The sequence below is a fragment of the Macaca thibetana genome, chromosome 3 (genome assembly GCF_024542745.1).
Source record: "Macaca thibetana thibetana isolate TM-01 chromosome 3, ASM2454274v1, whole genome shotgun sequence".
NCBI lineage: Eukaryota > Metazoa > Chordata > Mammalia > Primates > Cercopithecidae > Macaca > Macaca thibetana.
Window position 1 is genome coordinate 84,911,898 of NC_065580.1, and position 12,094 is coordinate 84,923,991.

General features: G+C 31.6%; 1 protein-coding gene and 1 long non-coding RNA gene across 17 annotated transcripts in view; one reads left to right on the forward strand and one right to left on the reverse strand.

Annotated features, from left to right (window-relative positions):
• The window catches only part of DGKB (diacylglycerol kinase beta), a 778,174-nt gene that overhangs the window by 185,981 nt on the left and 580,099 nt on the right, over nt 1–12,094 (reverse strand). For all 16 annotated transcript variants that reach the window (XM_050783046.1, XM_050783047.1, XM_050783043.1 and 13 more), the window contains 2 exons: nt 10,740–10,830; nt 4,107–4,302 (listed from right to left, as the gene is read on the reverse strand). In XM_050783046.1, the coding sequence (XP_050639003.1) occupies nt 4,107–4,302; nt 10,740–10,830 (287 nt within the window). The remainder of the gene's footprint in view (nt 1–4,106; nt 4,303–10,739; nt 10,831–12,094) is intronic.
• Nucleotides 1–12,094, forward strand: part of LOC126949998 (uncharacterized) — a 28,184-nt gene that overhangs the window by 8,296 nt on the left and 7,794 nt on the right. The window contains exon 2 of the long non-coding RNA XR_007724024.1: nt 10,754–10,895. This is a non-coding gene — a long non-coding RNA (uncharacterized LOC126949998). The remainder of the gene's footprint in view (nt 1–10,753; nt 10,896–12,094) is intronic.

Genomic DNA, 12,094 nt, shown 5'->3' on the forward strand with positions numbered 1-12,094 from the left:
CCAGTGAATGCCAGTTATTCATTTCTTTATATACATATATATACGTGTGTGTGTATGGGTATGTATAACTATCTATATATTCATCTACCTATATAGAGAGAAAAAAGAGGAGGAAGAAAAGGAGGAGAAGTTGTTTTTGTCTTGTAACACAAGTTAATGATTTGATAACTGTTAATATGATAAATATATTTTTTATTATAGATTTATTTTTTGTCCCAAAATCTGGCAATGAATTTTTTGTTACATTTATTACAGAACTGCTGAAGAATTGCAGTTATAACTCAGTGGAATACAGTTTGAAAAATAATGTTTTAGCTGAAGGCCTTTATATCTTTTAAAATGCAAATACCTCTACTTTCATCTGCAATCAGTCATTTATCCATTAATGTGAATGAATTTATTAGACATCTTTCTGAGTTTAATTCAGAAGAGGGGGAGAAAAAGATGAACTCAGCCACTGAAAGACATGGGAAAGATCGAATGTTAAGGCTAAGAGAACTGAAGACTAATTTGGCCTAGTTTACAGTTTTGCTTCAAGACTATGCCATCTACATATAATACATTTATTTGTATTTACAATCACATATGCACAGAAAGAAAATGTCTACTGCATTAGTTGAGTGCGAATGTGAATATGTTTCAGAATTGCATCCGACTATTTTAGAATATTTTGCTGGAATAATGTAATTAAATGAATTACTTATAATTTTGTCAATTCTAAAGTAAACAGTAAAATTTCCAACCAATGAACTTATTGAAGATATTCTGATTTTATTATGTGAGTGTCTTCAAAGATTGCAAGCAAATAAATTATGCATAAGTCCCAGATTATGTATGGTTTAGTATAAATACGGACTTAATGATCCAAACCTGATCTCATACCTTTGGACTATGATACTTCTTTAAATTAAAAGAGTAAACTTAAAACAAATTAAATCCTTTTATTAAATAAAATAAGTACATTTATTACATGAATTTAGTTATATGCTTCCCCCATTTTCTCCCCTTCCAAAAGAAACTATCTAAAGTTTATGAAAGCAAGTATCTATTTCAACAGTGTAAAAATTTAGTTGAAACTTCTGATGATTTTTTACAGAGGCATATGAGAAACAGTGTTAGTTAATATTTTAAGAAAGAACAAGAAGAAAATTACATTATTAAGTTTTTCATTTCATTTCATGTATCTTCTAACAGTGAAAGTTATTAATTTTATTGTAAGTTAAAAATGAGTTGGACTAGAGCCATATTGGCCATATTCATTCTAAAGTCAGTGCTTATAATAATTTTGTGTGAGTTTGAAATACATTTAAATTTGAAATACTGATTGATCCTCACATTTAATACTATTGCTTTTTGTTGTTGTTGTTGTTGTTGTTGTTGTTGTTGTTTTAGAGACAGAGTCCTTGCTTCATTGTCCAGGCTGAAGTGTAATGGCTCAACTATAGCTCACAGCAGTCTTGAACTCCTGGGGTCAAGGGATTGTCCCTCCTCAGCCTTCTGAGTAGTTTGGACTGTAGGCCTGTGCCACCCAATAGGTGCTATTCCACTTCCTCCTTTCCCAGTATGTTGCCTAGGCTGGGCTTGAACTCCCGGCTTCAAGTGATCCTCCTACCTTGGCCTCCCAAAGTGTGCTGATTGCATGTGTGAGCCACCATGCCTGCCCTATCGCTGTTTTTATATCAAGAAATTGAAAACAAAATCAAGTGATAGAAATATTACTATTTAGGAAAGGGGTAAATGTGACTAACTCAGTAGCAAATTTTTTTTTGGCTATTAAGCATAACATTGAAGAATTAGCAGAATAAATATGAAATCAAAACTTAGAAGCATTCTGAGATACTTTTGGTATTCTGTTGCAAAATATCTCAAAGTGAAAACAATACTGAAATCGCTAAAAAGAAAAGGCTAATATATTACAGGTTTTTAAAAAATGATCAACTCAAAAGGTCATTCTTGGTTCTGAGATTATATTTATCCTGAAATAATACTAAATCAAAACTATAAGCTAGTCAGTTAAGTCAGGGAACAAAAATTGAGCCTAGCATACTTCTGTTTTTGCTCATATAATGACCTTTGAGACCTCTCTGAGCTCTACTGTTTTTTAACTTTTTCCCATCTGTGTACTGAGAAAAATGTATTACTGAGTCACCAGGCCTATATATTCCCACTTCCTCATTTCCCAGTATTTATGGGAAATTGGTTCTAATAGTTCCACAGTAGAAAGAAAGAAGACAGAAAGGGAAGAGAGCGCTTTTCCAATAGTTACAGGCGCTGACAGCCTATGACAATATTTGAGTCTGGTTTGTCTGTAGTTTATTCTAAATGTGTGTTCCTGAAAAAAATCATACAAAGGAGGGTGAGTGAGCCCAGGTAAATGACATGTAAGCAGCAGCTCCAGAATGTACAGACGTGTTTGGGTGAAGCACAGTCATGTATCTAAGAAATGTCTGGCAACTCAGTGAATGTACTTGGCAGCTGAGCCATTGAGAATCAATTTGTATAAGTATCGGGAATGTGTAGAATGACATACCAACAAGTATTGGGATGTAGTGACCAAACAGAAAACTTAACCTGGAAATTATTTTGTATATATTATTTAGTAAAAATAGTTTTAAGGAAGGAAGCAAGGAGTACGTATGTGGTACGTAATAATATAGCCTACACGATTACAAAAGAGTTTTTTAAGTTTGGTCTTAGTATGATCCTTAAGCTAATTCCAATACTTAGAATTTTTCACTACCCTTTTAAGAAATCTAATTTTATATTTAAATGTATATTTAAATACAAATATAAATTAATGTCAGTAACTTCTAGAAATTATAATTATATTTATTTTCCTCTTCTAATTCATATAGCACAAACCTCTCATTTTTTCTCTATATTTCTCCTTCAAAATATTATTTTGCTCCATATTTTCATACAGTTATATTTTGAGTATATAATTTTTAATTGATTTGTTATAAACTTGCTTGTACTAATACAGTTCTCCAAGATTGCTTACACATTTTAAGGGCATCAAAACCACCTGTCATTGGCAAGCTGTGATAAGCATTTCTTTCAAGAGAATACCTAACACTTTCTCCATCAATCTTTTTCACTTTCATGGTACCAAATTTTATATAACAGAAGTCACTGCCTGTTACTGAAACTTGAACCAGGTACTCAAAGACACCAAAACATAAAGCTATTGCCCACCACCATAAAGCCCACCAACCATTTTCTCACTTTATTCTATTTCATTTTTTAGTAATTTATTTATATTAGTCTATTAACACTGAAATCTTCATATTTTGTCCTTGGTGCACTGAGCTGAGACAACATGTTTTCATTTCTCAGTGTCATCAATAGTATTAGGTAAATTCCACAAGGTAAAAATGATATTGTAGAATTATATACGTAAACTATTGGGACATGATTAGTTATCAGAATATCACATTGATATCTTAGTTTATAAAATCTTTAAGAATTAGCTATCATGTCCCAATGAGAACTATATTATAATAGAGTTGAAAATTTTCCCCATAATTAGTATAGTCTATTTTTTTAGGTTTTTGCTCTCTGTTTCCCAGATCCCCTACTTGTTGTTACTAACTTTCTGGAAAAATTCAGCAGACAACCAAAATTTATCATGGGATATTTAAACATTCTGTTATATGTGGTACTTAGAACAACAGCTATGTAAAATACCTTCAATCTCATAGCCTGACCAAAGCATAAAAGAACAAAATCTCTTATAACACAACCTTAGAAAAGCCTTAACTAGGTCCTTAATCCAGCATCTCGAATGTCCTATTTAAGACAATCACATTTCAGAAGAGCTTAATGTACAATATCTTCTATTTTATTATCCATGAAATGCCCCAAATGTATTTTATTTTCTGTGGGAACAGCTATATACAAAGAATAATGAAAAATGTAGCCAATTTATACTTGAGTTATAATCTATTGTGATATAAGTTAATCACACATGGGTATCTCATAATATGAAAAATACAACTGTAAAAAAATATATATTACTATAGTGCAATGGAAAACTCGTTACTTTTAAAGAAGACTTTGGAAGCAGGTTAACAATCAATTTAACAATTACTTGTTAGAAAACTGACCTTGACTTGCAAACTTCAACTCTTTGGCATCTGTGACGGTGGTCCTTTTGTCAGACCCTTTTTTCTCTATTCGTCGATGGCTTCGTCTTTTCTTAGACTCTCCCCAAAGATTGGATCCTCCATGCATGCTTGGTATATTCAAAATAGCAATTCCTTCCAGAGAGATGTTTATTAAATCTATCTGTACTCCATCACACTGATGGGTAAAAGGAAAGAAACAGAAACAGTATCTTTATTTCCCTGATTTCTTCTTTTTCATTTCCTTATCTTTTAATAAGAGCATTGAAATCCATAATGTTGTCATTTCCGCACAAGGCTTTCAAGAACAGTTAAACGCTTACCCTGAGTCAATATAAAAGATGAAATAGCCCCTAACATTAACCAGTTATCTCTAGTAGTCCTTAAAAATGATCAAATTAAGTCACCAGTATATCTTTGTTTGTAGAAAACCTTTGGGAGAGACTTGTTAGTATCTGCATATATATTTGACCAGCTGCAAGTTTCTAATGTATTACACAAAGGTTAATTCTGGAAACTATGGTCAAATTTTAGGAAGAAATTGTGATGACTGCCCCTATTTAGAACACACTGCAAGGTACTATTGGGGGAAAGTAAAGAAACAAAATTGATGCCTCCTGGTCTCACACCTTTGGGGCAGAGAAAGAAGTAGCTTATAAGACTTTTGTTTAAAAAAAAAAAGTAAAATTCAAAACAGTGATTCTAAGAGATTTCAATCACACTGAATTTACCAAGGATGACTTTTTGGACTAGATGAAGTCCTAAGCAGATGTCAAAGGCCATGAGAGGCACAGTTGTCCAAATGAATATGGAGGACCGGGCAGATTGAATGAGGGAAATAGGAGTAGCAGTTAAAAGACCTTCAATCCAGCATGATTTTATAGCTGCTGCAAAAATGAGTTTAAAAAAAAAGAAGGTTAATCAGCCCAATTTTTCTTAAATTCCTAGTAACAAAACACCCTGGTGATTATGAAAAATGTAAAATTCACTAACAATGTTTTGTTATATTCAGAGCGGTCACTTTTTAGTTTTTTGGATTTTCCATTCATTTCCACTAATGGACATATATGGACAGTGACAAGACTATTCTGTATTTTTAAAATTACTATTTATTAATTTGTCTTCTCTAAAATGCTAGTTATTATTATACCTTCTAGAAATTATCCCATTTTCAATTATAAGTGAATATGAAAAGAGATAAAAGCACTTTGTTTTTTAAAGAATTTTGTGAGGGATATGCATTTCCTAACTGAAATATGTTTGCAGTGGCGTTATTTCATTTGCCATGTCTTAGTACAGAAAAAGCTATTGACACTAACTTCCTCATTTCTCATGGCAGTCATGATTTTTGAACTCAGAAGACACAGCGTTCCATGAAAATGATGAAAAACAAACAAAACAAAACAAAAAAAGCCCTCTCTTTTTCCACATTCGCCTCATCATACTGAAGCTAGGATTGCATCTTGTTCACCGAAAAATAAAAACTGTGAAATAAAGAAACACATCTTGAGACTCCTTGGCAGGGGTAGAAACAAATTCTAGAGAAAGTGCCAAGTTTTCATTTAATTTGTTTCAATGAGGGCGAAACCAAGATCTGGATGATGCTTTTTTTCCCCCTCCCCCGCAGAAAGCAGTGCTTTTTTCCTCCTTTTCTTGTGCTAAATTAAGATGATTTCTTTTTACTAAAGAATTCTGGTCATGTGTATACTCACTTACCGCTATATATTCTAGATAAACAGATATTAATTTCATAATTAAAAGTAATCTTGTGTAAATACCCTGCAGGCCTCAATGAATCAAACACATACTGTGTGTCAGGCCTCCCACTGTCTTCAAGTGGAATGTACTGGCTGGATAATTAGATAGTACATATTTTTTAACCTTATTTGCATGCATATTATATCTTTTGCACACTGACAAGCAGCAGTAACAACAAAAGTCAGATTACCACAGGGAATTCCCACAAAGAAGTCTTCATTCCTTATAATTTGCAGCCTAAATTAAAATAATTTGATCTTTGACAAGGATGAAATGTCAAGCAGAAGGGGGTCCTCTACAAGCCACGGCCTGTGGCTTCTGAAATCTGCCTAATTTATGTCAGTCACTTCTTAATACATATTTAAGTATTACACGAAAAAGATGATAAATATGCAATCTGACACCTTTGGTATTTCCCTGCTGTTAATTTATAAAGGTCTGGCTTCCCCCAAACTGACTAAAATCATTTAAATAACAGAAGAATCATGAAATAAGCTGGAGTCGGGGCCTGGCTTCCATTTTCACTCAATATTGAACACAGCAGGTAGTACACTAAGACAATTATTTGACTAGGCCTTAGAACCCCACTGTGACAAGTTACTTTCAGAATTAGTGAAGGAGGATTCCTTTGTTCATCTGCAGAAAAGGAGAGCATGTTGCAAAGAGGCTTCTTTTTTTTTAAAAAAAAAAAAAAAATTGAACCAGCTGAGTTACATGTGACAATTGAAAAACATCAGTGTATGCCATTATTCATGTTTTCACTCTTCAGAGTCTTGTCATGTTTAGTTTTAGGGAAACAGAGTAAGTAGCTTTCTGAGAAGTGAAAAAAAAATTCTGAAAGAGTCGCAAAGAACAAGAACTGATGAAGAACATTGACGTTCCTTTGAGAGCAGGACAATGTACTTAAATAAATTGCTATTTATTAATGATTTGTTTCCACTTGTTCTTGACCCCAGGCTACCTTCCTCTGTTTGCTTTAACATTATGTTCATTAGTCTGGAAAATTTCAGTGCTGGTTCTGATGGAGACCAGTAATTGTAGCACACCAGTTGAGTGCATGAAAATAAAAGCTGAGGTGAAGGCTATGAAATATAAACAAGTTATATTACTGTGTCAGATAATATTTTCATTCCTTTTGAGATTTATGACTTTTAAAAAGGTAGCTACAGAGGAAAAGAATATAAAAGCTTAAAAGCTAACAGCCTCAGTTAGTCAATAAATCCTGAGTATTTTTATTAGGTAGAAAAAAGGTCGTTAACATATAGTACTATGGGAGCTATTTATAGAGTGCAAGGCTGTGATGCCATTGTCCACTCTTTTCAGTTTTAGAATGGAAGATCTTATTCCAGAGACAAATTTATCTAAAAGAAAAGAAGACAGTTTCAGTTTTTCTGCCAATGTGTTTTAATCCATGAATAAATGAGTCCTGAGTCACATTGTACAGAGGTGTTAAAAACAAGCTTTATATGTGACTTTAGTGTTTCAGATCCACTTAACATGTCAGTTGATAGGACTATTTAAAACATGCGAAGAACTTTGGAGTATGGATGGTAAATGTGATGAGATACAATTAATGATAAACTGTAATTTTTTTCCATAGTGGGTCTGATTCTATGTCTATATCAGATAAAAATTTCTATTTTTACTAGATGAAACCTAAAACATTATTTTATAGGTAATTTCGGTATTAGGACACATGGGGCAGAGACTGTGCTTGGGAATTCTGGCTACTGCCTTTAAGAACTCTGTTTTCCAGGTTACTGAGCAATTGTCTTTTGAATCCTGCTAATTTATTTTGTGTTTTTGATGCTACTCATGCCATTTATTAATTCTTGAGATCATTTAGGTTTCTAGGAGTATTTAATAATTACAATAAATCAGTATTTTGGGATGGAAATTCTAGGCTTTAAAATTTACCATCTTTCCCAGTCTCCCTGTCAACCAAAAGACTGAAATATCTATAGAATAGGCTTTCTTATTCTCTCATTAACTTTGCCCAGTACCCTGAGCAAACTAAACATTCATGAACTCTGTTATCTTCAATTCCAAATGCTGACCTGAGTTTCTTAGGCACACATTTCACCCCCACCCAAATACTTTAATATAAACATTGGTTTTAAAATATTTTCTTGTAACTTTAAAAAAATTATTTTTATCTTTTGTAATAAAGTTAGAAGATAAATGAATATCTTTAAAAAATTCTACTTTATGTATCATTAACTCTACATATATGTGTAAATATATATATTTTTCAATCAATTTGCTCATTAGATTTAAAGATTGTGGCAGCAACATAATTCTTATTTCTCTTAAATTACTGAAGAAAATGTTTATCTCTGCAATGGAGATATAATAGTATCATAAGGTTTTGATGAAGACTAAATCAAATAATATATGTGCATTGTTTAGCATCACCTGTGAAGCAGTTAATAATAGGTAAATCTTAACTATTATTCCATGATATTCATATCAACCCAAATGTTTGCCCTCTTTCAAAGGAACTCATATGTGAAAGAGAAATAGTAAATAAAAAAGACACAGAAAAGAGAGTTTGATTTTGAAAAAGCTGCCTATAAAACACGTTATCTATTGCTGGAGGTTCTGTTTTTACTGAAGTAGTTTATTCTGTTATATATTTTTCAAACCATAGTAGGTATAATTTTAGGACAAATAGGAAGCAACAACAAACAGAATCAAATCTTCGAATTGCTGTTTTTGTTATATTTAATTATAAACTAACCTTGAGGGTAGAAAGGCATATTCTGCTAATATGATAGACAGGATTCATTAAAAAGTGAGCAGAGAAGCAGATTTTGCCTTGCTATTCATACACACACACACACACACGCCCCAAGATATGCAAAAATACAAGGGGGCATGCACACAGTGCCAGCTGTGATTTATAAATATTATGTAATAGCACCCAAAATAAGCCAGGGATGCAGAGCTAGAAGGCCAGGCTGAGAGAGTAAGTGGAAACAGCACTCCAAGAAACATTAACTTAGTTCTATAGGCCCAGATTTCTTGGAGAACATTCTAAATAGTTTAAGATCTCAAGCTCTGTGGATCAAAACCACTTAATTTTATCATTATTTATCACATTACAAATCACCATTTTCAAATGTATTTTCCTTCAAAATATTTTGCTGTAAATACAACACTTAAAGATTTTTGTTCGTTTGTTTGTTTTTTTACTTTGTGACACATAGAATCTTATTTTATAGATCAATGGCTTTTCAATCTGTGCTCAAGGGTAGAATAAAGTAAAGGGAGGTGCAGGAGGATTCAGGATCTCCACGTACATTCAACCAAAGCCATACTTCTAATTTTTCTAAAACTTTTCAGCTTCTGCTGCGAATTGTATTTGAGCATAATTTTTGAGGTTAAGAAATACTCAAAATCTAGTATATAAAGCAGTTTTTTTAAAAAATAATGATTCTCAGAGTAAAGGGGGAATGTATATATTTTATTGAATATATATACACATAAATATTTATATGTATATAACAATATATATGACACATAACTATATATACTAAATATTTAACTATGTAGTTATATGTCATATATAATATATAACTAAATATGTAACTGTAGTACATATATAGTAACATAGATATACATGTATATAGTTATATATGTGTTATATATATCATTTTTGTATACAGTTATATGTGTACATATATCATACATATACACAGATATATCATCCTAAATAATAATAACAGAAAGTCCATGTTGAACCCAAATCCTTCACCTCTGTTATTATGTTCCTTTCAAAGGTTATGATCTGATCCCGTTATGAAGGGTTTGTTTCCATTCAGTGACCATCAATTCTAATACTTAATTATATTTACCAATCATGATGAGATAAAAGTGCTAAAAGGTTACACCGAGAGTAGTAGTATCATTAATAACAGCAAATTGGAAAGTTAGGATAATGAAGAACCTAGTCAGGCCATTATGTGGTCCATAACTACTTCTGTTTACCAAACTTATTACCTGAATATAAGCAACTAATGATTTAAGTATCAGTAGCAAATTTTTGCATTTATTTTTAAAATGAAAAGCGTTGAAGCCAATGTTTCTTAATTTATATCAACTAGTCATTAAGTGTTCATGTTTCATAATTCTGTTCTTTTGGTTTTGTCTTTATCATTTATCAAAATACAACTTTTCTTTTTTCTTTGACCCCTAAAAATCTCTCAATATAACACATTTTCTTTTATAATATTTCTCCAAAATTTTGAGTCCTACAGTGTCTTTTTTTTTCTATAGACCTATTTGCTCCAAGTCTTTTTAAAATGTGTCTTTTCTTGCTATCTTTGCTCTCTTTCTTGGCATTTCCACTTTCTATAAATGTAATGGGGAAATGGCAACCTTGGGAACTGAGAAAACCTAGTTAATGAATGGGAATGGAATGGAAAAGTATACTTTTTAACCTTTATTCATAAAAGTAAGTACAATTTTAGCAAACTGTGTTTTAAAGGTTATACGATATTGAGACCCAAAAATAATATTTTTTATGTATTCTGCAACTTTTTTCTTTTCAGCTGCTTTTATCTTACACCTTTCTAGCTGCACTATGCCCAGTAACAACTGCATCGATTTCCAAAGTTGTGTTCCACTTCTCATTCTTTTATACTATCATAAAACAACCCATATCTACACTTAACTTTAATATGTCAGATAGTGCTATATTCCAAATGAGTGAAAGAAATGACAATTTAAAATCTTGAGTAAGTCTCTGTGGATTGCTAATATATATTTCATTCCATGGGCTCCAATGCAAACATACTAACAACCAAGCTCAAGCCATTTCATTGTATTACAAAAGAGAATTCATTTTTTTCTTACTTCTATTTCTACAGATTCATGTAGCTTCTTGCAGGTGGCTGAGAAAGTTTCAGATGTGCCAAACTCAAAATACCAAAATTTATTCTTCATTCTGAAAAAGAAAAGGAAGAAGCACCTTAGACAACTATCAATAACAGAGGGATCTTTTAAAAAATGGTAACTCTGTCTTGTGTTATAATAGAAAAGGTCTGAGGACATGTGACATCTAAAATGTAATAGATGGTCATATAATTTTCAAAGCTTTAATGTTGATGCCAAACTGTATGATGGCCTTGAGGGGATTATAAGAATGTGTTGATCTAGCAGACTCAAGTGCACCTTTAATTTTTTATTAGTTCATCACATTTTAAAAAATGGTTTTAATGCTCATGATTCTTAGCTTGTTCTTAGGCAACAAGTGAAGAGTGTGCAATAGTGGGAAATTATGATACAGCATAAAGTATTTTTAGTTATTTCAAGAACTAATATAGAATTAAAAAACTAAGAATATAATAATATTATATCAATAAAAGTTGCAAAGAAAATATAATTAAAATAATTTCAGTATTTAATCTTAAAGTAAAAGACTCAAAATTTATTTTCTTCTATGACTTGATAATATTTTTGGCTTTTTATACGAGGCAATTAAATTTGTTATCACTGAATGTAATTTTACAAAGGTCAAATAGATTTTTATATTATCTAGTATTGGATTTGAAACTTTGTTCTTGTGAAAAAATGCAATATTTGATTATACATAATTCTAATAGTGATCATGCCCTCAATTAGAAGACAATACATGTAAGTGACAGACATTTTCACACATAGAAATGAAACAAAGAAGTTTTTGTTATGGTATTCGAGTATGTCTCTCATATCAAATTGAAGTATTCTGTTTGACTTATAAATATTGATATCTGCTTTTTACATTAGAATGTAAAACATTTTGAAAATTAAAAAGACATTTGGCAAGGGCCTTACTACTTAATTCAAGCCTATTATTGGTTCGGAAAATGACATTAAACCTAATAGAGTGCTTATTATTATGCTATGTTAAACCCAATAGAGTGCTTATTATTATGCAGAGTTCTCTGATACAAAATTATAAAATACAAAGTAATGTTATATTATCTATCTAAACATAGTCAATAATGTTTAGGCTCTCACAAGGTTTTATTTGCTTACAAAATTCACAATCCCTTCATGAATCAGTCATATTCAGGCCAGTAATCTGAAGGTCAGTATAAGTTTCATAGTATTCTAGCACTACGAATCTTTAATCTTTTCTAGAGAATATTTGACTTAGTTTATGGCCTGATTTCATATACGTGAGCAGATGTAAATAGATGATAGCTAGTGAGATCGGTAGGAGGTAA